Here is a 26,227-nt window from a genome sequence, read left to right on the forward strand (position 1 = left end):
CTTAACAGTCGCTGTGACGTAGCAAAAATGTTCTCGGGTTTTTCTTCAAGTAACTCAGGAGGCAGAGGCCAAGAGGCCCTGGTGAGCTCCCCATAGTGGAGCTTTCTAGCTAGACGAGAGGTCTCGGGTGGAGTAAGGCACATTCCTCCTGCTGTCATTTGGGATCTGGGGGAGCTGGACCTCTGCCATCATCCGCATGCCGATCCCTTCTCTCCCCAGAGCAACAGTTTGGCACAGTGGAGATAGAGGACCATGCAGCCCGCAATTCAGGTGAGCTCTGTTTGTAAGAAATAACTATAAACTATGAATTGATATTATTGATTCAGTTCTTTTTATGGCTTGAGTTTTTTGTTTTATTTTGTTTTGTTTATTGGTTTTTGGAGACCGGGTTTCAAGGTTTCTCTGTGTAGCCCTGGCTGTCCTGGGACTCGCTCTGTAGATCAGGCTGGCCTCGAACTCACAGAGATCTACCTGCTTCTGCCTCCCGAGTGCTAGGTTTAAAGGTGTGCGCCACCACTGCCTGACGTGGCTTGAGTGTTTTAACACTACATTTTAACAATAGGAATACTGCACTTTGGCTTTCTAGTTCTAAGATTTTAATTCTGAGTTTGACTTGTGTTAGATATTTGAAAGAATCAAAAGTATTTTGTGGTTGGTGGGTCAACCCAGGGGAAATAAATGCAGTATTTTATAATATTCCTCTCATTACAACATGATACATGAGATAGTTGAAGGAACAGTCTCTAAAAGTGAAATAAGATATTCAAGTCTTAGTTTATGTAATTGTCCATATGCTTTATAAATGAGCCTGTAACTGATTCTATTAGAATTAAAATGTTTAATGAGTATGGCTTTTTGTTTTGTTTGTTTATGGCTGAGTGAAGCCAACAGTGGGGAGTCACAGAAACCATGATAGTCTTACATTTAAGTGATAAGTGATTTCCAAAGTTTGTGGGGTTTTTTTTTGTTTTTTGTTTTTGCTTTTTTTTTTTTTTGCTTCCTTTCTTTGGCTATTAATAGAACAATGAAACACTGATTTAAAGGCAGAAGTCACAGTGGACCTTTTTACCTAAAAAGGTACAGTCAGCTGGTAATCAAACACATTGGAAAGTCAGAACTTAAGAGAGTCAGTTGCAGCTTAGTTCCGATCTCAGAGTGAGAGTCTGGAGAATTACCTTTCCTCTGCTTCATCATTTAGTGTCCATTGGCATCAACCACTACACTAAATATTGAAAACATTTCAAAGAATCCAGTTTGCTTCTAATTTATCCATTTCTACGAGATGGGGCAGTTTTGCTTAGTCAGCATGGCTTACGCCTACTGATTTAAACACGGGCACAGCTGGGCTATGGCGACTTTCAGCTGTCTGGCCTTTTGTTTAGGTCTGGTTTGGGGAGGACCTACCTCTGAGTCCCAGGTGTCCCCTGACTCCCAGACATGGACCAGGACTGGCTGATGTTTGCCAATATGACGAGTGGATAGCCGTGAGGCACGAAGCCAGTCTACTGCCCATGAAAGAAGATCTCTCCATTTGGCTGTCCGGCCTACTAGGTAAGGCTTACGAAGTTTGATTTATAACATTTAATTTTTTAAAATTTTGTCTTCATTTAAGGACTGATTGATTATTCCAGATGCCAGGGATATGCTAGTGAAGGACAGAGCCAGGTCCTGTTTTCACAGTCTGTGTAATTAAAAAGATATTCTCGCCCTCAGCCTGAATCGTAGGAAGCTTGAGATTTGATTGAAGTGGCCAGCCTTTTTAAATAACCAGTACTTGATGGTTAATTTTAATATATTTCCAAAAATTGTGTATGTCTAATACTGATTTTTTTTTAACTGAGTTCCCAAGCTTCTGTGAGCTTTAAGGTTGTAAGTGGAAGATATGCTTTATTATATGAAAATGAATACTGTTTCTGGGACACCGAGGGGCAAGGAGAAAGTGTCAGGTGGAGAATTCTTGGCATTGCATTTTTTACTCTATTCACGGTTGCAATGAGTGTTCTGAGCTTTCTTTCCAGGGTATGTGTGACGGGGGAGGGGTGGAGAGGCATCACCTTTTGCTTTATGTATGTGTGCATGTATATGTCTGCATATGTGTAGGTACAGGTGTTGGGGCCTTTGTGTCTGTGCGTGTGTGTGTGAGCGCGCGTGCGCCTGCATGCTCATGTAGCATTCTGGGATTTCCTGGGAGGGAAAAGCCTGAAGACAGGCCGAGGTCCTTCAAAGATAAACACACACACCTAACAGTCACCCTTTGTCAAGATTCAGCTAGATGATTGGGAAAATTTTCAAGTTTTTAATGTAATAATGTTTTTAAAGATGTCATTTTAGAGGTGGAAGCTGATATTCCCAGACTAGTTATTCTGGTACTTTAAACTGTAGCAAAGTCCATGTTATTGGTTAAAAAATCTTTTCCCTCCCTTGTCCAAGTGATATTGATGTGCAGTGAATTGACCTGACATAAATGCACTTTTTTTTGAGACAGGGTTTCTCTGTAGCTTTGGTGCCTCTCCTGGAACTAGCTCTTGTAGACCAGGCTGGACTCGAACTCACAGAGGTCTGCCTGCCTCTGCCTCCGGAGTGCTGGGATTAAAGGCGTGCGCCACCACAGCCTGGGTGCACATGTATTTTTTTATGAACTTTACAAACCACTGATTTTTTTTCTCTTGTGTTCAATTTACCTTGACAGTGTTTTAAAATTACCTTCTTAAGGGTGGAAACTGAGAGTCTCATCTGGTATTTGTTTAGTTTTCTAGCTGTTATCTGGTTATATTTAAGTTGTAGCCTCTGCTTTTGAATTTGCTCCTTCTAGATGGGTCTTAGCTTTAAACTGTGTTTTAGGTATTGACATAAAGGCAGAGCGGTTATTGGAAGAACTTGACAATGGGGTGCTGCTGTGTCAACTAATCAACGTTCTTCAAAATATGGTAAAAGCGAGCCACTCTGAAGAACCAGGGGTAAGTAAATATTGACAGCAATGACAGCAATGAAGTTTATTGTTTGTGTCTACTTTTTTATTGTTATTATTTTTTATTATTTATTTATTTTATATCCTGACTGCAGTTTTCCCTCACTCCTCTCCTCCCAGCCCCTCAGCTGCACCACCTCTTCTCCCCCATACCCCTCCTCTGTTTCTGTTCAGAAAAGGGTAGGCATGTCTGTTGCTTATTACCTCTGCGTGGGTGGATATTTCCAGCATAACACTGACTATGAGACTTTGGATATTGATTTAATGTTTTGTGCAATTGAAAAGCCATATTTGTAAAATAAAGTTAGTAACATTGAGGCTTGGAAGGTGGCCCCATTGGTAAAGTTACTTTTTGTAACACGTGGCCCTGAGTTCAGATCCCCAGAACCCTAATACAAGTGGCAGTTTGGGCCTATGATCCCAGGACTGGCAGACAGAGACGGGCAGATCCCAAAGGCTCTCTGGCCTACCAGTCCAACCAGCCAGTGAGTTTCAGGTTCACTGAGAGATCCACCTTAAAAAACACGTCTCCATGAGCATGCACATGTGCGTACACCAACATATACACAACAGAAACAACATAAATATTTACTTTGCAGGGTTCATTTGTGACCGTTCACTGATGTTAAGTCTATAGATGGTGTCTAGGATAGGGCCCGGTATCCTACAGGTGATCTCCAGAATCTAGATCCTCACATTGACAGTGCCTTCCACAGGGCTGTTATGTGCTTATGCGAAGGAAGACTTTGACAATCCCTGGCTGTGCTACCTAGTTTAATACCAACTTGATACAAGCTAGAGTTATCTGAGAGGAGGAAATTTCAATTTATAAATGTCTCCATAAGATCCTGCTGTAGAGCATTTTCTTAGTCAGCGACTGACGGGGGTGCCATCCCTGGGCCGGTGGTTCCATCCGAAAGCAGTTCAGCAAGCTGTGGTGAGCAGCTCCCATCCATGCGCGGCCTCTGCAGCAGCTCCTGCCCCCAGGTTCCGGCCCTGCTGTCCCGACTTCCTTCAGCGATGAACAGTATCATATGGTTTATCCAAATAAATCCTTTTCCTCCCCAGCTTGCTTTTGGCCATGGTGTTTCGTCACAGTGGTAGTGACCCTAACTAAGTCAGTGAGGCGTGTGCCACCCTTCTGTCGTCAGCGTCACCATCTTTGTAGCCTTCATCTGCTGCCTGAGTAGTGAATTCATAGGTATTGATGGAATACATAGCATACAGCGTTTTCAAAGGAGAAGCTCAAAGTGGATTAGGTTTTCTTTCTTTTTATCAAACATTGAGTGTTTTTGAGAGTTTGGAGCCTAGACATACGATTAGTTAAATATTAAGCTGTTCATTGTTCTCGGAGGACAATGAGTGAGATATCTATGTGTAGATGCATACATGTGTACATATGATCCATATAGTGAGATATCTATGTGTGGATGCATACATGTGTACATATGATCCATATAGTGAGATATCTATGTGTAGATGCATACATGTGTACATTTGATCCATATAGTGAGATATCTATGTGTAGATGCATACATGTGTACATATGATCCATGTAGTGAGATATCTCTATGTAGATGCATGCATGTGTACATATGATCCATATAGTGAGATATCTATGTATAGATACATACATATGTACATTTGATCCATATAGTGAGATATCTATGTGTAGATGCATACATGTGTACATATGATCCATGTAGTGAGATATCTCTATGTAGATGCATGCATGTGTACATATGATCCATATAGTGAGATATCTATGTGTAGATGCATACATGTGTACATATGATCCATGTAGTGAGATATCTCTCTATGTAGATGCATACATGTGCACATATGATCCATGTAGTGAGATATCTCCCTATGTGTAGATGCATACATGTGTACATATGATCCATGTAGTGAGATATCTCTCTATGTGTAGATGCATACATGTGCACATATGATCCATATAGTAAGATATCTCTATATGTACTTGTATACATGTGTACATCTGTGTAATACTGAAAATAAAGTACTTCTTTGATATATAAAATTCTCTACTTCTAGGAACTCATTCTGAGAAAATCACAGCTAGAAATAATATAATCTGCTTGTCAATAGAGAAGTTGTAAGATTATGTTACCTAAACATTGGAATATTCTATATTCATTAGAAATAATTATTTAAATGTGTTTTTAAGTCACAAATATGCCCACAACCTATGCAGTGTACATACATTCAGAGTGCATGCACACACATAGACATCAAATTGTGGAATTGGGTCTCTCTGGCATTTTCTAGGTTTACATGCATAGCTTTGCGGGGATATTTCCTGGAAATGTCAGTGAGAGGAATTCATTTGCTACTAATCATTTTGTATTTTGCTGTATTTATTTGTATATTTTGGTGATGATAATATATTCTGTATTTAATCATGCGTGCGGGCTATTTCGGTTCTGAGAAATAATAGCACCCGGAAGGAGACACATAGATTTGGTAACAGCGGTTGTCTCTAGGGAGAGAGACTGGCAATGATGGAGAAAGACCTCCGGCACCTATTGTACTAAAAACATCACTGTTGTGAATTGCCAAGGAAAAAGTAAAAGCAAAGACCTCCCCTTTCCTGCCTCAGTCTCAGCAGGAATTTCAGCGTACTCTGGAGCTAGATAGTTAGGAAAACAAAAGTACCAATTTCAGGTTTTATAAAACCTAGGTCATCCAAGAACCTGAATTAAGAATGGGCAGCTACTCCCCTATTTTACAGTCTGTTTAGGAAACTCGGGGCAGCCTTTATGAGTCCGTGTGGGGAGAGGAAAGCAGAAATGAGTATGTTAGCTAGTTCACAGCACAGCATAGTTTGTGTTTGAGCTGAACTGTGTGTAACACACTGTAGACACTTTGTGATTACTAGGCCGTCACTTAAATGCTGACATTCTTGAGCTATTTTAAGAAGAAGATTAGAGAAGCTTGAATCTACTGCTGATTTTGAGTAGATCATTTTCCTAAGCATCTTTTTCTGGAAGATACTTAAAGTAAAAGGAGAAAGTCATTTTTGAAGATAATAGTTTTCCCTCCAAGCTATGGAGTCTGTAGTTATACTTAATACATTTAACAGCGACTTTGTCATATGCTAAAAAAACACCGAATGAAATATCGCTCATTCTTTTTTTGGTAAATTGTCCTTATGTCTTTTCCAGAACTTTCCGATGAGAAAAGTGCCTTGTAAGAAAGACGCTGCGTCAGGATCGTTCTTCGCCAGAGACAACACAGCAAACTTCCTTCATTGGTGCCGGCACGTCGGCGTCGATGAGACATACCTCTTTGAGTCTGAGGGTCTGGGTAAGTGTTGCTTCTGCCAGAGCTTTTTGTGTTTATTAGGATGGTTTTGTGTCCCCCGTTTCTAAATTTCTTCTCTAAATAGTGACTCAAAATACCATATCGCTATTACTTAGAAAGTTATATCCATCAAATATAGTAAGCTTTTCACTTTCATTAATAGGCTTTGTATATCTAGAATTCTCTGAGTCGGCTGCTGCAAGATTCTGTACTAATGTTCTACTAATATTTTCTTGAAGATTGACTCTACCAGGTGTGAATTACTAGCAATTCCTCTCTAACCAGATCATTATAGAAATAACAGGTGAAATGCACTTATAGTATTTGGATTGAATTGTAAATAATAACTGTCCTCTTTGTTATCTAAAAAGAATATTTTTTTTTGATATTTCATTAGAGAAATCATGCTCCAAGCTGGGTACTAGTGGCACATACCTTTAATCCCAGCACTCAGGAGGCAGAAGTTCAGGGCCAGCCTGGTCTATAGTGTGAGTTCCAGGACAGCCAAGGCTACACAGAGAAACCCTGCCTTGAAATGCAACTCCCCCCGCCCAAATAAAATCATGCTCTACTGAAAAATTGTGGATGTATTTTTCTCATTTTCTTAAGTCAGCAGAAGTACCTATACGGCACTAGTGGAGCGGCTGACTGGCTGTTTACACACACTTTCCAATCCACTTATAGGTGTGTATATGTGTGCATTTGAAATTTACACACTGGCAATGCTGCAGCATACGTTGGCAGCCCGTGTATGGCGGTTCTGTTGAACTTGACCATATTGGGTTTCATAGTCTAAGTTGATGAGGATGACTGACCAGGTCTCTTCCTCAAGAGGGCACCAGATCTCATTACACATGGTTTTTTTGCCACCATGTGATTGCTGGGAATTGAACTCAGGACCTCTGGAAGAGCAGGCAGTGCTCTCAACTGCCAAGCCATCTCTCCAGCCCCATGTATAAAAATGCACATGCATGGAATGAATAATGTTACGGTGTGAGCTATACCCAGAGGGGACACTTCTAGACAGAAGTTTCATCTCTGACGCTGTTTACAGCCCCTGATTTGTGGTGACGATCAAAAGGAGCAGACTTTCAGTTGAACTTGTTAGTTTTAAGATTCTTCACCCACAGTGCGAAGTGTGTTCTGCGCCTGGATAATCTGCCACCTGTGGTGTGCTCTGGCCACCTGCCCCTGCCCAGCGCAGAATGCCCTGCAGGCTGGCTGCGCTCTAAACCCAGGTGTGCCGGTTGTTACTGACAATGATGCTAACCAAATAGCACATCCAGCTATCAGCGATCAAAGGGTGGAGGAGACGCTTCCTTTGTAGCTTACTAGTTTTGAAAAGGTCTGAGATTTTCATTTATTATTTAAATGTAAAAGACATCTTCCGGCAGTACTGAAGGGCAGCATTGGACTAAGAAAAATACAGTCAGTACCAGTAGCTCCTTTGCAGGCACTGAAGTGAGATATAGATGTTTGACTTATATTTTACATTTGCATTTTGCATTTGCCTGGAACTCAATGTAATTTTAAAAAATAAATATACTGTTTTAAAGTACTTAGGATATTTATAAAAACAGGTTTGAAATATTTCATGATAAATTCCTTTATTTCTGTGGCTTTAACTCTAACAGAGGCCTTTCTGTTGCTCGAAGAAGTAGTGCTTTCCAGCCAGGCTTGTTGGTGCTCACCTGTAACCTCGGCCTGAGCCTTGTATCAAGACCTGTTTCAAAGGAAACAGATTGTTTTGTGTATGTAGTAGATACTGTTCACACCTCAGATAGCGGCTGCCCTGTCTATTGGTGGAACACATTGCATATTAGGTTAGGATTCCAGAGTTCCTTAGGACTTCTTGTTAGACTCGAGGTAAAACCATTTCCTCAACTGTCTGATTAAGCAATCTTTATTTAGATTGACCAGACAGCAGCCTCTCCCACAGTCAGGATGTCAGAGAGCAGCCCCTCACTGGCTTTTGAGTTTCCTCTTATGGGGAAGACTTAGGCTTGATAGAAGACAGCTGTTGAGATAATTGGCTATTGGCACCTGGACAGAAGAGAGAGGAACTCGGGGCTCAAGGCTCTCTGTGGGGTAGATAAACACAGAACACATCCTGTGGCAGGGGAGTCAGCAAGGCATCTGGTTAGACACGTGTTTGTAAGGCAATCATATATCAGCAGGTTAGCAAGGCAAAGGGGTGGGTATACATTAAGGAGTCGCAGTTTCGTGTAAGCCTGGAATGACAGCTTGGAGCCATCATGGAGGAACTGGGAGATAAACCTGGGTCCTCTGAAAGAGGTCGGTGCTCTTAGCTGCTAAGCCATCTCATCTCTCCAGCCTCAAATTTAAAATTTCTAAGTTTGTCTCTTTTCTTTCTTTTTCTTTTTGTACTTTGTCATACCTAAATAGTGTTGCCTAACAAAGGCAATGCAAATTTTTACCTTTTTATCTTTTATTGTCCTGAAGCCACAAACAGTATAATGTTGAACAGAACTGGTGGGCGTGATACTATTATCTTTAACCTGGCCTTCGGAGGAACATTTCCACCATGGCCTTACATGTCAATGATATTAGGATGTTGTTAGCTGTAGGTTTTCACGGACGCCCTTTATCAGCTCAAGAAAGCTCCCTTCTGGTCTTTTGTTTGTTTACTTTTTGTCTTTTGTTTGACATGTTGAAATAGTGTTAGAATCTTTCTAATTCTTTGATCTGTGGTACCCCTGTTTTGTGATGAGACCCCTGTGTCTATTAATGGCATCAGTTGATTTTCATATATTGACGTATTTGCATTCCTTGTATAAACCTCATGGTCTCACCGCACGTCATACCTCCGTGTGCTGCTGAGTTTTGCTGCCCATGTGTCAAACATCATTCCAGTCACGTCTGTGAGACTTGGGTACTGGTTTTTAGTTCTCTTGTGATGCCTTTCTCTGGCTTCCGGCTTTGTTTTGAAGATAATGATGTTTCATAGAGTGAATGGCTACTTCTTGTTTATGTCAAGTTTGGGAAATACATAGTTTAGAGTAAAATTGAAGAGACATTGTCTCTTCTCACAGAATCCTGTTGAGAGATCTGCACTACAATGTGTTGGGGAGAGAGCAGAGGTCATCTTCAAGTGTCTTCCATGTTCCACGCCTTACTTTTGTGGCAGGATTTCTCACTACTCTGGAGCTCATTGGTTAATCTAGGCTGGGTGGCCACTGAGCTTCAGGGACATCCTGTCTCTGTCTATCCCAGCACCATGCTTACAGTGGTGTACTATACCTAACTTTTTGACTTTTGATGGGATCTGGGTATCTGAACTAAAGACTGAGCCATCTCCCCAGCCCCTAACATAATTTAGTGCCACTAAGTCCGTAGGTTTTGAAGTCTGAAATGCTGAGCAAGTAACTGTCTTGGCCACTGCCCATTCTCTTTGTGCTCCATAGTTTGTTTTTAATGCAGAAGAAATTGTGGTGTTGACAGTGAAAATGTCTTTTCTGAGTCTAAACAAGGGAGCCTGTTGTCTTCATCATTCTTTCCGTTTACTCTCTCCTGTGCCAGAATGTGTTTCCCAATTTAAACCTGTATGATCTTAAAATGTATGATCTGATTTTTCCCCAGTTTTACATAAAGACCCCAGGCAGGTGTACCTTTGTCTTCTTGAGATTGGTCGAATTGTGTCAAGGTACGTATTTCAGAATTTTAACATCAAAAATACCTTTAAGTGACTTAATTTTATCAGAGTTTCTGTACCCAAAGAATGTGACTCTTGTTTAAAATGAAATAACCCAGTTTTCTGTTTTATCTTTGTATGTCTTTGTATCTGCACACACATGTCGGCCTGGGCTTTCCTCACTTACTGTCGTTTCATAGTAAATTGTGAAAATATGACTTACAATTTTCAGATTAAGAATGGGGTAAAGATATGTAATGCCAAGCAGTTCAAAGCTAATCAAGTCCCATTTGGTAAGAGGGCTCAGGCTTTGTGTCCCCCATGCCTGCGTCAGCCCTGTCCACCCACCAGCTTGTTTTAAAGAGACTTTTCAGGACTCAAATAATATTGAAAATATAACATAACCGAGATATACAATATGCTATGATATAGAGATGATATATAGTCTGGGTTTTGGACAATCTGAAATATTAAAACCCACTTCCAGCTGGGCAGTGGTGGTGTACTCGGGAGGCAAGAGGCAGGTGGATCTCTTGAGTTCATGGCTAGCCTGGTCTAGAGAGTGAGTTCCAGGACAGCCAGGGCTACACAGAGAAACCCTGTCTCAAAATATTCAAAAAGGAAAAAAAAAAAATCCAGACTTCCAGCTGTGGCAGTGAGACAGTCTGTGTGGAGTCAGCAGAGACGTAGGCGGTGCGCGGTGCATGAGCAGATTTCCTGGTTTGTTTTCAGGTACGGAGTTGAACCACCAGTATTAGTGAAACTTGAGAAAGAAATTGAGTTGGAAGAGACCCTGCTTAATGCCTCGGGGCTTGAAGAGTCCATCAACATCCCCAAATCCTGCTGTCAGCATGAAGAGCTACACGAAGCTGTAAGTAATTGCTCTGCTTTGTGGACTACACCGCCTGAAATTTCACAGTTTCAGGTATCTCTAAAGTGCTACCGGAAATGCTGCCTGTAGAAGAAGATGGTCTTTATTCAGAATATGTGCCAGTCACTAATCTGCAGTCCCAACGAGTCCTGGGAGTGTGTGAAGGACGGATGCTTGAAGAGTGAAGCCTAAAGGTTGCGAGAAATGAATGGTTTTTCCTAACTATAGTAGTAGCGTTATAATCTGACTTGTAAGTAATAAGGGGTTGCCTTTTTGGTCATGTAGTGTGTTTTATGGTAATGACCCGAGCATGAGATGATGAGAGTTTTAATTTGAGCACAATATGAGCGAAAGGAGCAAATCTAAGCTGTGTTTAGGAAGCAGAACTGGCAGGACTGAGTCAGTGGCTGTGAGGGAGAGAGATGTCCATGGTGCTTGGCAAGGTTTAGTAGACGGTACAGGTACTAGGAGGATGCAGGCGGAGGAAAGGCTGAGAGGGAAAGCTAACGGGTTTTTCTGAACATCGTCCCTAGCAGACGATATGCAGGCTTTTTTAGTATGATGGACCATGTCCCACTGGTCTTCTCAACAGTACCCGCTCCTTCTGCAGAAATTTCTAGAATTGTATTCCTTTAGGCTCTGGAGCAGTTAACAGCTCCTCATGGTTATTTACAATGCTACCTCATAACTGTAACTTTGCTACTGTTATGAATCATAATATAAGTACTTGTGTTTTCCAGTGGTCCTAAGCTATCCCTGTGAAAGGGTCACACATCTTCAAGGTACATACAAACATACACACAAAACAAAGTAATAGAATAAATATTCAGATTACCTTGCAAGACAGATTAAGAATATGTCAGTCTGAAAAAGTGTTTATGAGACCAAACGTAATTACTTCTATTTTTGCACTGATACATTTGACAATTATAACTGTCAGAATGGGGAGCAGAAATAATAATGTTGATAAAAATTATTTAAATTTTCACAAAACCTTAAAGAATAATTAACAAAGGAAACTGAAAGAAATATTTTATTACATGAAAAAAATAGTATATAATTTATTATATGAAGGCAGTGCATTTGGTGAAAAAAGCACTTTCCGTGGGCAGATGTGCAAGGGCTGTGTTCAAACAAGAAGGAAGTATAACGCTGACGTTGGTAGTTAAGGGAGGAAGGTGGGAAGACAGCCACAGACCGCGCTTCGCTCCAGCATCGAGAGCCGCAAGAGTTGGAAAACTGAAAGCTGTAGAAATTGTTGTGAAACTACTTTTAGGAACTGCTTTTAATGAAAACTAATATATAATTTTGAAAATAAATATTGAGAGTTACAAGCACATTCCTTTTTCATTTTTATTGTAGTTGAGTTCAGTAAAAAAAAATAAAAATGTTTATTGTACTATTATTTATAATGGTGGAAAAATGTAAGTACTCTGCAAACCCCCAGCAGGGCAGAGGCGTGATGATTGATGTTGTCCCAGGTTGGTGTGATCGCTGTGACTGTTGTGCAGCAGGGAGGAAGTGCTATTTTATGAAAAATGCACATATGGCCAAAACCACGGGAGTAAAGGGAATACAAATAACACAGTTTTGTTGTAGATTATTCATTAGCTATTTCCGTCAGTGTTGTTAATTATGCAGTAAATACATATAGAGAAAATCCTCAGACCCTGTGTAGACTGCATAGTGAGGGCTGCAAGCATGAACGACCTCTTGTTGCTAAATGTGAGCGTTTATTTGGACGTTCTAACCAGGGAAGATCAGTGGCTCTGAAAATAAGGTCTGAATTCTTACTGTGAAAGCAAAAAACAGGTCTTCTTCTTTAAATACGTACATGCTGTATTAATACCTTCCATGTTCACCTATACATGCACATGATGTGCAGATATCCTGGATTAATAGTTAACATATAGGACAATTACTATTGGATTCATTATGTTGAAGCCTGTTAAATGTGCAAATGGAATTTTATAAACTTAAGAAATTTTGCAGAAAGTAATGGCTATAAGAAATGCCTCCGTCAAGTTACTTTGGTTAACTAATGTATTAACGATCTACTCACTGTCAGCTTTGCCACATGCCGGGCTTGACCTTTTTTTTTTTTTTAATATAATTTGAGAAAAAAAGCCCAATATTTGTCTTAGTGACATATTTAAAACATATTTAAAGTATATCATCATTTAACCAATTTATTTTCCTTACTTAAAATATAGAATTAGTAAACGCCTTTTCCTAGCCACTGTCATTTTACTGTTTTCTTGAGGCCCTCTCAAGGTTCAGGGAACATTAAGGAAGGGAAGGTTCAAAGACTGTAAGGTCCAGGGGTCATGGAGCAGTGCTGGGAAATAGTTCTGACACTCTCAAACTCATGGGAGTTATGGTTGCTTGCATAAGACCTGCTTCACAAGATCAAGCCAGTCAGCATTCCTGCGTGGACAGGCTAGGATCTCAAGGTCCCAGCCCTAGCTGAGAAGCAGCTGGCATTGGCTCCACTGGGGGAGGGAGAGTCAGGTGTCTCCAGGTGTGCGGCCCTGCAGGTTGTCCATGACCAGATGGGCAGCTCTGCACCCACTTGAATAAGGCAGCACTGAGTGGATTATCAAAGAGAAGATATGAAGTTGGGAGAGGGGCGTGAAGAAGTGCCTGAGAGGGCTTGAAATGGGGGACTTGGAAGTGAAGATACGGTCACAGTACATTGTCCACATGCTTGAAGTTCTTAAAAAGACAGCATTTTGAGGGGTAGAAGTGAAGTTTTTGTTCCTTTCCTCATGAAGTGTTGAATTGGAGCAGATGCTTCCTGAACTGAAATATTAAGCACTTTACCCCATCCTGAGCAGTTAGACATATGTCTCTGCTTATTTTAGCCATGACTTGTAGGTGTTCCTCTCCATTGTGTATGAGTTTAGCATTGTCTTAGGGAGAAGGGAGAATTCTTAGCCTGCATCTGACTGGATGATCTTTCATTTGACACAAATGTGGTATTCAAGGCTCAAAACAATCCAAGCCTCCGATGAGCTCATGTTCCTGAAGATCAGCAAGTGTGTTTCAGGTTGACTCTGTTGTCTAACCCACTGTCAGACTTTCTGCATTTGTAGCTTCAAGCCTGGCTTCATTCTTAAGACAGGGAGACCTGGGCCTCATCACTGTTGGCTGTTGCTAATCTAACTGTCTGATTTCAAAACCTGTTAGCACGGAAAGGAGAAGAGAGATTAGATTAAATAGTTGAACTGGCTTTTAAGTTTTGTCTTTGAGATTTATTTTCCTATCCAATAACAATTTTTTTAATTTTAATAAGCTATTTTTTCTAATAAGCATGGAATATTGATATTTATTTTTAATTTTAGGTTAAACACATTGCCGAGTATCCTCCTTGTAGCTGTTCTCATCGATTTTCTATTGAATACTTATCTGAGGGGCGTTACCGGCTCGGGGAGAAAATACTCTTCATAAGGGTGAGCTCGCTGTTGGCAGCCTGTACTCAGACAAGCTTGTCTTGGAATCAGTTTATTGTTTATCAGTCTCCTTTTGATTCCCCTTTTACCTATAAAGAAAGAAAAATTAGAATAGAGGGTGCTATTAATGGAAGAATTTCACTGGACAGGGAAGGTATGGTATACTTGACTCCACAAAATTTTAAGTGAGTTTGAGTAGATGCTTTTAACATTCAAGCAACAAGCTTGGAAGGCAGCTGAGATTACTTAAAACATCGAATATAACTAAATGAAAATATCTTTGTGTACTTTGGGGAATTTACTGCATTTCTCATATTTTCTTAAATGGAATAATTTTCCATCAGCTCCCTAAGAAGAAATGAGCAAAATAGAATGTCCAGTAAGATTTCCATTAATAGTAAGAAAATAAGCAGAAATATTGTCATTCATAATGATGAATACTTGGAGGTAAACAGAAGCCCTTTTCTTAGGTCGTGCATCAGTGTGCTGAGTGCCCGTGTTCATGGCCTTCCTTTGCCTCATCTGTAGTTGACTTTTTATCACTTTTATTGATAAGGAAATTAAAATTTCACCTGTTTAGCATTTTTCTATCTTGTTATAATGCAAGAGCTGTCTTCTCTCAATTTAGGAACATAATATAAAACTCCTTAAACATGCAATCTCACCGTCTACATTAGGAACGTAATATAAATGTCCTTAAATATGCAATCTCACTGCCTACATTCTTCCTTTTCACTTAGAATCATCATATTCCCGCCTTGTACCCAACTCATCTAGGAGCTCCCAAATTCATTTTCTGTCTCCTGATTAGCTCTCTTTAAGATTCTTATTTGCTAATTTTGTTGTTGAGCGGTTTCCTACATGTCTATGCTATCTTCTCATTATTCTCCTCCTTCACTTCTCCGTCCTCCCTTCCCTTCCTGCCGTCCTCCCTTCCCTTCCCGCCGTCCTCCCTTCCCTTCCCGCCGTCCTCCCTTCCCTTCCCGCCGTCCTCCCTTCCCGCCGTCCTCCTCACCCTCCTCCCCCCCACTCAGTCTCATCATCACTACCAATCCCTCCTGGTATTTACAACTTTGGTTTAGTTTAGTTGGACCATCTGTTTAAGAATTGGATTGGAAACTCGGCACTGGAGCCTGGTAGGGCCATCAGTGGGTCCTCCTGAAGGCAATGTCCCCTCTCTGAATCTGATCGATAGCAATCAGAAGCAGAAGCCAGGTCGACTTGACTGTTAATAGCTTCTGCCCAAACTGACCTGAAGAAAGATCTGAGACCAAGTGACTCTAGAGTCTTCCTTTTTTCTTTCTTAGCAAATATTCAGCCGTGAGAGAGTAGAATCCCCTAAGTCTCTCCTCCATCCATGCCTGATGGTTGGGCCCAGCCTTGTAGAGGCTCTGTGGCCCTCTACAGCAGCTGGGAGTTCATTACTCGTCATCTGGCTCTTACGTTCTTTTCGCCCCCTCGCCCAAAATGTTTCCTGAACCTTAGAGACCCGAGCAGGCATCGCCCGTCACATCTATGCAGCCACGACTCCGCGTTCCCTGGAAAGAGGGGGTTCTCTGAGTAGCGCCGAGAGTAAGGAGCGCCGAGCTGTGGTGCGAACATGACGTCCTCAGGAGGTGGCAGGGCTCAAATTGAAAGCTGAGCTCATAGAGACGTGAAGGTCACCAGCTGAGCGGCCTGGGCTGCGCTGGCAGAGCCGGGGCTTGTTTATCCCTACAGAAGTGCCCCTGTGGGCAGCCTGGTGTGGTCGAGGCCAGCCACAAATGTCTCAATCTCTCAGAGCTACTCTCTTTGCAAGGATAAACTGATAGTAGTTTGTATAAGTGTTTTAAAGGTGTAATTGATAAAATATAACTTTTAAATTTAAGGTGCTAGCTTTAGTTGCTTTCTTTTCCTGATGACTTTTTGTCTCTCACGAGGCTTTTTAATTTCTTTTCCTCCCCTCCTTCTGCATTGCCATCCTTTCAACGATATCACATTTACAGTTTTCTATGTTAACTATGGGGATTTTAGGATGCAAATTATCTGTACATACTTTTACTACAAAATGGAGGGCTTTCATTAGCGGTATAATCTAATGATAAATTTATCATTTTAATGCACCAAAAGGACTGTTGATTTGAAACAAGGCTATTGGTGAATACTCGGAGTGTCACAGGTCATAGAAAAAATGCAAATTGTTATTGTTAACAGACTGAAATAAGTTTCACTTTTTATTTCTGTTTTTGGGGCAGATGCTTCACGGAAAACATGTTATGGTCCGTGTTGGTGGAGGCTGGGACACTCTGCAAGGATTTTTGCTGAAATACGACCCCTGTCGAATACTCCAGTTTGCTACACTAGAACAAAAAATCTTAGCATTTCAAAAAGGAGTCTCTAATGAAAGTGTGCCAGATTCTGCCGCCAGAACGCCTCAGCCTCCAGAAATGAACCCCTTGTCAGCAGTTAATATGTTTCAGAAACAGAATTTAAAACCTGGCACACCAGCGAGTGCTCCAAAGAGCAAGGAGAGGCAGGCGCGCCCACCAGGTGCGGTGCCTGCGGCTGCACCAACAAAAGGCAGTCTAGCTTCTCTGTCCACCCGCTCTAAACTCCCGGATTCTCCAGCATCATTTTCCCACCCCAAGGTCACATCTTTGAAAGGCAGAACAAAAACCCCGCACACTGCTCCCCACAGTGTGTCTTCTCCCGTGGCTTCTCCAAATTCAGGGGGTAACAGCTCTGCACCAGCTTCCTCAAGCTCTGCTCAGTGTGCGTCTGACTCGGTGAGAAAATGTGTCACATTCCCCAAGACTGCTACGACCATGTCTACCCCAGTCCAGAATTCAAGAGATCTCTCTAAGTCTAGACCTCTGCCAAGTAAGACTTCTGGAAAGATGAAACCAAAGCCTTTGAAACACAATCATCTTTCTTCCAGGGAGGAGTCACCTGTACCTCTATCATCAAAGTGTCCAAAGTTACCGAAGGGAAACATGCGCGGGGGGCCTAGCCCTTCTCCTTCCCAGTCCCCTGCAAGAGTGACAACGCCCCGCTCTAAAGCCAGAGCCGGAGGCCTAGGGACACAGTCGCAGCCGCCTGATAGACCCCTGAAGTCCAGGGCAATCTCAGCACCAAGACTTCATCATCCAGCTTCTTCATGTTCAGTGTCCTCCGCAAAAGCTACCAAGGAGCCAAAAGGTGAGAATATCGTTTCAGTTACCAGAAAGCAACCACAGAGTAAGGGTACCTGCCAGAAGACAGGACCTGGCTCTCCTAGCCGAACCCCGCTGTCCATTGTGAGTGTCCCTCAGTCTGCTGCCAAGACAGAAACTGGCTCAAAGTCGGCACAGACCGCCACGCAGGGCCAGTACTCAGCTAAAGGGCCCCCCAAAAGTGGCATGCCACCACCTTCCACCAGGAAGCCACCCTCATCTGGTAAGGGAGCAGCCAGCGGAGATAAAAAGCCTACTGCCAAGAAAAAGGAAGACGATGACCATTATTTTGTTATGACCGGAAGTAAGAAGCTCAGAAAATAGATACATTGGTATCATTTTAACAAACCAGGATGGCCACACAGTGGGAATCAGCTCCATCAGGATCACAGAGGGTCTTCCTGTGTGTGTTTGTCGGGATAGCTGCAGACATGAGGTCAAGATGGGGGATGAAGGCGGGAACAGGGCTGGGTTGAGGAGAGGACTCACACGTGTTTTATATGTTAATAGGCAAATTATGAGTTTTGATCTGTACCATCTTGTTAGCGTCTGCTGTTTGAGGGAAACGTAAAAGTTCAACAACACTAGTAGAATTGTAGCTGTTGTCCTTGTATCTTTGAGTAGGGAGTAACTCTGGAGACTGTCTGCTAATAGCTACTCTGATGCACTAAACACTAGATACTGTGTTCAGTCGTACAGCAGTGGTTTGCTTGGCATTAGCGTGTGCCTACAATCCCAACTCTGAAGGCTGAGGCAGGACACCTGCCCGGGGTACATAGTAAAACCCGGCAACGGTTTGACATGTGCTGTAAAAGGCATCTAAGTTAATTTTCTTCTCAGGAATCCTGGCCCAGCAATCCTAAGTACCTATGGCTGCTGCTGCTTGGTTTGATATTATGGATTAACTGAAATTCTTATTATTTAATTCTGTAACCCTTCCATATCAGAAGGGACTTTTAAAATTAAAATTGGCCTTTTATTAATATTAGCAGCATTTTATAATCGATATTTTTGGTAAAAAAAGAAAATCCGCTGGGCGGTGGTGGCGCACACCTTTAATCCCAGCACGTGGGAGGCAGAGGCAGGCGGATCTTAGTGAGTTCGAGGCCAGCCTGGTCTATGTAGCCAGTTCCAGGACAGCCAGAGAAACCCTGTCTTGGAAAAAAAAACAAAAAAACAAAAAAAAAACAAACAAACCCAAGTAAGTTAATTTATTGGAACAAAACCTGAGATTTAGTAAAAAGTAAGATTTTATTTTTTAAATGTAACAACTTATACACTTTGTATCTATTATTTTTAGATGAAATCTGCAGGGAAGCGAATTTAATACCTTTTAGCATATTAAACTATTTTAAAAAACAAATAGATATTTCCTATGTGTGCAGACAAGTATTTTTATATTAAAACAATGCGTTTTGATACCAGAATTAGGTTTCAGTGATCTTAAAACTAAAATGATAAGGGTTGGGGGAGGTGGCTCGATGGGTAAAGTACTTCTCGTGCCCACATGAGGTCTGGAGTTTGGATCCCCAGCACCCGCATAGGAACGGGTGGGCAGGGTGGTTTGCCTGCAGTCCCAGCATGGAGGAAGATATGGGGTCTCCTGGGACAAGAGCAATGCAGTGGCACCACAGGCAGACCTAGCTTGTGACTCAGTAGAGGTCACAGTTTCACACCATCATCTTCATCTTGGGTGATCCAGAGTAAAGACATCGTCCAGGCACCTGGCACAGATCCTAGAATTAACTTTAGGTTTATTTGGAAAATAAAGTGTATTAGTCTATTCTTCAGCAGAAGGCCATTTCTCCAATTATAGTCATAGGATCGGTTTCTTTCCATGAAGCTTGTTTTTCCCAAACATGTGTTTTATGTGAATAAGAAATTAAATTCCATGGGACTAGAGAGATGGCTCAGCAATTAAGAACACGTGTTATTCTTGCAGAGCATCCGAGTTTGATTTCTAGCACCCACACAGTGTCTCACAGCCATCCAGACTCCAGAAATCCTGCTTCAGGGTATCTGCTGTCTTCTGGCCTCCACAGGCACCAGATATGCATGTATGTATACATACATACGTGCAGATAAAACATATATGCGATAAATCACTAAATCTAAAAGGCCTTTCCTTCATCACTAATTTAAAAAAATTATTCAGATATATTTTGAAATTTTCTAAAGAGCTGATGAATCTCTGCCACAATTTAAAAAATGGTATTACAGTTGTATTAATTTTTTTAGTAACAGTGTGACATTACATAAGATCTTTTTATGTTTAATATTTAATAAAGCAAATATTAAGCATAAAATGCTGAAGTACCTGGAAGATAAAATGTATGGTTTCTGAAAAATAGAATGTTTTTCTTCACTATAATTTATGAATGTGTCATTATATAAAACCTAGCAGGAAAGTAAAGCGATTATTTTTCCATTGGCCCTCGAGGGAGGAATTTAGAGAGTGTGCCTTCAAAATGCTTGCAATAATTAATGACCTTGAAGTATCATCCACATTGCTTTGTTTTTCTAAGACAATGTCTTCTTGTATAGCTATGGCTTGCCTGGCACACTCTATATAGCCCAGTCTGACCTTGGGCTCAAAGCAATCCTCCTGCCTCAGCCTCCTGAGTACTGGGTTTGCAGATTTGAGCCACCATACTCTGCCTGAGTTTGTAGTTCTTAATGGATAAAGAAATAGTTTGAAGAAAATAATTTCTCCTGCAGTCATTTTATGTGTCTAATTTAAAATCTGTTACTTCCTCAAAAGGAGCTAATAAAGGTTATGATGTATTCTTACACCCAAGCTTCATACCAACTCTATGTGAGTTTGGATTTGTATATATTCTGTTTTGTGTGTGTGTATGTTTGTGTGCCAGCAGTATTTGTATCCAATTTAACTTATTTTTCTCAAGTATTAAAATGTATACATAAACCCTAGCCTCCATTTGTGGTTTTTTGTTTTGTTTTTTTTGGTTGGTGTATTCTGAACCCATTTTGTTTATTTGATCCTTGTTGGAAATTGCATATATAAAGCTCGTAAATTGAGAAGAGTTTGAAATTTTAGGTTATTTTAAATGTTTTTTATTGCTTTGCTCCTAGATGTTTGTTACAAAGAGACAGATTCGTGGTTAATAATCTCTGAGGTAATAGCAGTTGTCAGTTACTAGAGTCGAATTCTGTAGGTCACACGAACGCTGTGTCCACAGGAGGCCGTGATTCCTGGACCCCATTGTCCTGTTTCAGTTTCGTTCTTTGATGCAGCGTGAATGTATTTGAAATTTTTGTCTTTGTCTGTTTTTTTTTAATGACCAAAGCAATTGTAAAAAGCAGTTAATCTAGCATGTTTTTCTGTGCTGCTTCCAAGAATGAAATCCAAAATCACAAATGAAGTTTTATGTTTTCCTAGCTTTTTATAAATGTTAAGGGTTTAAACAAATTCATCTTATGACATTTTAGAAAACACTGGGAACACTTAGGCCTTTCTGGGCATGTCTGAAAATTCAGACAAGTTTTATTAAGTAGTTTTGCAGTATCTATACTGTTTTTGTAAAAAGCCACAATCTTGAAGAAATAATACAAAGATAGTGTATTTCTATCTTTTTACATTTAGATGACAGCAGTTCAAGTAGTGGTTACAGGTTGCCTTAATACACACCTATTAAAATTCACTTCCGTGGCCTGCCTTTTATGATTTCATATAGGATGCTGTATTGGAAATGATCCATTTCTTTGTCATTTTAACTTATTTCTCATATTACAAAGGTTTGCACAAACAGAATGAACTGTGTGTGACTCTGCCTCTAATGACAATGTTTGCGTTGGGCTGCTATGGGAGAGAGGATAGTGAGGGCATTATATTCAAGATCTTTGGGTGTACATCACAAAACAAGTAACACCTGGCTTTCCAAGGATTCAGTGAGATGGCTATTATCTTTACTAGACTGTTAGAACCACCGGGAAGGCAAAAATTATAGCTGTGTCATTTATTTCTACATTCATAAGACCTAAAACAAAGTTTGTAACCCAGTAGGTTATGTGGGAGTCCCCTCTGTGTGCTGTGATTACCATTAATGAATAAAGAAACTGCTTTGGACCTATAGCAAGGCAGAACTTAAGTAGGCAGCGAAAGCTAGGCTGAATGCTGGGAGAAAGAAGGGAGGAGTCAGACACCTTGGAGCTTCTGCCAGAGTATGACATTCCGAAACTGCTAGTAAGCCACTGCCATGTGGCAATACACGGATTAATGGAGATGGGTTATATTTTTAAGTAAGAGTTAGCTAATAAGAAGCTAGAACTAATGGGCCAAGCAGTGATTTAATTAATACAGTTTTCTGTGTGATTATCTCGGTCCTAAGCTAGCCGAGCAGCCAGGAACAAAACAAACGGTTCCTTGCTACAAGTGGCCATTTTATTTTATTTTTTAAAAAATATTTATTTATTTATTATGTATATAATATCCTGTCTGTGTGTGTGTCTGCAGGCCAGAAGAGGGCACCAGATCTCATTACAGATGGTTGTGAGCCACCATGTGGTTGCCGGGAATTGAACTCAGGACCTTTGGAAGAACAGGCAATGCTCTTAACCACTGAGCCATCTCTCCAGCCTCACAAGTGGCCATTTTAATATAGTATTTTTACTCCTGGAGAATTTTATACAATGTGTCCTGATCCTTTTAATCCATGGTCTTCCCCCGATTTTCTTCAGAACCATTACAACACATACACACAGTCTTTGTGTCATTTCCTCCCCTAGAAGAGACTATCTGGCAGCAAACGTCCTGATCCTCTCGCTTTTACCATCTTTCTGCCCCCTCTTCCATGATATTCGCTGAGCCTTAGATGTAGGACTTGTGTTGTACATGTATTAATTAGGGGCAGGCATCCCATGCTGTATTGGTTTCTGTGTTTTTGGTCTTTTGTGGCTCTCTGCAGGGATTACCATCAGAATAAGCCCTAGAATACAGTGAAGGGTTATCCCTGTGTAGGAAACATCTAAGAGTTCTCCAAATTCCACATCAGCTCCTCCAAACCCTGGGTTCTAAGTATGTGATGTCTTCAGCCATAGCCTGTTTCCTCTTTTTGCTGGAAAGTTCCAAGGATGATGGCAGTGGCCTATATTATTTTGGGGGGTCTTATGGACACGCGTGACCAACAACTCAAAAGAAAGTTTCCCATACCCGCACTGGGGTTTTTGTTAGTATGGTTTTAGGGGGGAGCATTGGCACTATAAGATAAAATAGATCCTATAGCTATTCAAATATCCTTAGTGTTACGTAGCACTCCCCCTCCATGTACCCATTCCTCCTCCTCGGTAAGTCTCCTACCCTGTTTTTCTCATTTTCCTCTTCATAGAAATGTGTCCTACTGTTCCCTAAATGAATACACTTGATTTTTTTAAAAAAAAATTGTATGTGTATATGCATATATTTGCCCTTAGTTGGGTGCATGAGCCACAGTGTGTGTCGCGGCCAGAGGACAGCTTGATGGAGTCAGCTCTCCTCTTCCAGCTCACGTGAGTTCCAGGGATTAAGCCCACACAGCAAGCATCTCATTCACCGACCTGCAATAATTACAGAGTACTTTTATTCTGCTGTCCTGGGGACTTAAGGCTCTGTAATTATCGCAGGTCAGTGAAAGAATAAGAAAAGTAAATGTACTATAGAATACATATGTTAATTAAGTTGCCAGATAGTAGGGGAAGTAAATGTTGGTGAAAGATGGTAGTGGTTTCCCCTAGAATATCCTTTATTTAAAAATGCTGATAAATGGATGATGTTTGTTGGAAGAGGAGTGGGATTAACATGTAGCATCTTACTTCAATCCCAAACTCTGAAATAAAATCTAAACTGTAGTCTATAATGATTTCCATTTACCTTAAGCATCAACAAAAGCAGTTTCTGAAGTTCAGGAAGCCCCAGGAGTCCTTGCAGGGTTTTTCTCTTTTTTTTCTTCCTGTTCTTTTTTTAAACCGCCCCTGCTGAGAATGACTGTCTTTGAAATCCCCAGTCTCTGAGGCTCTGAGGGCAGGTTAAGAAAGGGGGGTGGTTTGGAGCCCTGAGAGGGAGTCTCAGCAGGAGGGGAGGGCCCAGAGCTGTGCCTGGACTTCACTCATTTCCTCCACCTCCCCTGACCTGGTGGGGTCAGCGCTGCCCTTCATGTGTCCGTCTGAATATCATTCAAAGGCTTCCCGATCTTTCAGGCTTGGGTGGCTACTTAGTGTTCTTTTTTCTTTCGTCTTCACTGTGTTGAATGTGGCGGTGAGATTTCCCATTATCTAAAGCCCTCACCAGACCCAGACGGCCATCTCATTCATTACCATGTCTCCTGCATTTAACAAGGCACCTTAATGTTCGCGGGAAGGAGGGAAAGACGTGCCACTGATGGAAGCCGACTCGCCCTGTGTAAAATGAACTTCAGGCTGCTCTCTGTTGACCCACAACAGTACAAGAATTTTTCAGAGAAAATGCCCAGGTAGAGGTGGAAAGACAAACACAACCTCCCTTTTAGGAGAAGAAAAGAATGAGGTAATCAGAGATACCGACATGATGGATTTCTTCAGTTGTGCGGATTTAGTAGAGATTGTAGCGTTTTGCAGAAGTAAACGGTGGGAGATAGCCTCCTTTACCATCCAGGCTTACTTTAAAACATTTCAACTCATAACACATTGGCTCTACTTAGCCAGTGCCTTGTTACCAACCCTTTCCACGGGCATGCTGAAACGATCCGGAAACCAGGCCAAGGAACTAGTGATATGAACAGTTAATTCTTCAACCCAATGATGGAGCAAGAAAAAGAAGTCAGGGAGAGGGGAGTCCTCTCAGGTGTCATGTGACTGTCCAAGTACTGGGCCCTTCCCTGGAGCCCCTCAATACGCTGGATGGAGTCCAGCCCATTTCTTGTGTTACCGGTGTTTAGGGTTGGTTCTATTGTGATCTGCTTGGCCACAGCACAGTAAACATCAATCCATCCAGTTCCTCATTCAGCAAACAATTTTTTAAATGCTTGCTTGACACAGCCTTTACTCTAAGCTAGGTGTTTAGGCATTCCGATGGATGACTCGCCCCAGCCCCTGGCATCCATATATCCAAAAAGTCTGGAATGTTAGGGTGCAAGTTCCATCCCAAGTCCCTGACCCTGGGAGCTGCCTCAGTCCATACTCCACCCCCAAGAAAGCCCCCCAAACAATGACCCTCCCCAGAGACACTCAAGACCACTCCCACAGGGTATTTAAACCACCACCCCCCCTCAGAGAATAAACACATGGTTCTTTTGGTCTTCCTTTCCCACCTCCTCTCTTGGGAGCTGGAAAGCCATTCAGGAACGTTGTATCTGTTAAACCTGGACTTTTTCTAATTTGGTTTGATTTGTTCTGATTTGGATTATTGCATCCACAGAGAAGTTTATAGGGTAAAGGAACTTTTCACTAGGGATTTGCTGATAAGACTGTCCACAAGTCTTTTATTTATGTATGTATTTATTTATTAAAGATTTATTTATTATGTAGACAACATTTTGCCTCCATATATGCCCATATGCCACAAGAGGGCGCCAGATCTCATTACAGATGGTTGTGAGCCACCATGTGGTTGCTGGGAATTGAACTCAGGACCTCTGGAAGAGTAGCCAGTGCTCTTAACCACTGAGCCCTATCTCCAGCCCAGTTCTTTTGTTTATGTTTTCCTTTTATTGATTCTTTGTGGATTTCACGTCATGCACCATGCATTCTCATCCCACCTTGGTGTAGGCGGGCCTTCTGTCTATGTGTTATTTTCATTGGTTAATAAAGAGACTGCCTTGGCCCTTTGATAGGACAGAAAATTAGGTAGGCAGAGTAAACAGAACAGAATGCTGGGAAGAGGGCAATGAGGCAGACGCCATGGAGCCAGCTACCAGGTCAAATATGCTGAATCTTTCCTGGTAAGACACCACCTCATGGTGCTACACAGATTATTAGAAATGGGTTAATCAAAATGTGAGAGTTAGCCAGTAACTAACTCTCTATAGATAATGAGCCAGGCAGTGTTTAAATGAATACAATTTGTGTGTTGTTATTTCCGGGGCTAAGCTAGCCATGCGGGAGCCGGGTGGAATGAAAAGCAGGCCTGCCTGCAGCAGCTCCTCACTACACCACCTACCTCCCCTGTCCCTTCTAATCCACCCTCTGCCCTTGCAACCTTCCTCCAAAACAAAACCGGATTTAAAAGGAAAACCCAAACCCAAACAAAACAAAGAACAAAAGAAGAAGAAGGAGACGGAGAGAAGGAGAAGAAGAAGAATCTTGCTGCGGAAGTTGTAGTGCAGCCTGGTGATCACACAGCTCACCCTTTAGTCCACACATTATTGTCAGTGTTCATTGCTATGCTAGAGTCATTGGTCTGGCTTGAGGCCCCTGGTTTGTGCTATACAACCTGCGGGAGTTCTCACTGGGGCTCCTCAGGGATATCCTGTTGTCCTGGGTCTTGGAGATCCTGATGTTTTGGGTAAAAACACAGAGAAAAGGAAAATGCTTCTTTAGACTGTTGTTTGCTCGGTTCTTTGTGACGGGCACCACTTGTGGGATAAAACACCTCCACGAGAGCAGCTTGTGTTTCCTCATGTTGCTTTGGACCAGGAGCCCATCTAAAGACCAAAAGACAAACAAGAACAAAGCAACCAAGCAAACAAACCTAACAACGAATGTTCTAGTATTTGTGTTTGGGCCTGAAGAACAAGAGACATTTGATGCTAAGAATTGCTACTCAGAAAACAGAACGGTAAGAAGCCAGTCCTAGGTTTG

General features: G+C 41.6%; 1 protein-coding gene across 3 annotated transcripts in view; it reads left to right on the plus strand.

Annotated features, from left to right (window-relative positions):
• Positions 1-20,389, plus strand: part of Gas2l3 (growth arrest specific 2 like 3) — a 30,843-nt gene extending 10,454 nt beyond the window's left edge. For all 3 annotated transcript variants that reach the window (XM_048418505.3, XM_087901938.1, XM_085683383.2), the window contains exons 3-10: positions 220-270; positions 1,383-1,551; positions 2,842-2,957; positions 6,154-6,295; positions 9,893-9,956; positions 10,677-10,815; positions 14,160-14,267; positions 16,502-20,389. In XM_048418505.3, the coding sequence (XP_048274462.3) occupies positions 253-270; positions 1,383-1,551; positions 2,842-2,957; positions 6,154-6,295; positions 9,893-9,956; positions 10,677-10,815; positions 14,160-14,267; positions 16,502-17,782 (2,037 nt within the window). In that variant the 5' untranslated portion in view covers positions 220-252 and the 3' untranslated portion in view covers positions 17,783-20,389. The remainder of the gene's footprint in view (positions 1-219; positions 271-1,382; positions 1,552-2,841; positions 2,958-6,153; positions 6,296-9,892; positions 9,957-10,676; positions 10,816-14,159; positions 14,268-16,501) is intronic.
• Positions 20,390-26,227: the final 5,838 nt, after the last annotated feature.

The sequence above is a fragment of the Myodes glareolus genome, chromosome 26, assembly GCF_982192425.1.
Source record: "Myodes glareolus chromosome 26, mMyoGla1.1, whole genome shotgun sequence".
Taxonomy (NCBI): domain Eukaryota; kingdom Metazoa; phylum Chordata; class Mammalia; order Rodentia; family Cricetidae; genus Myodes; species Myodes glareolus.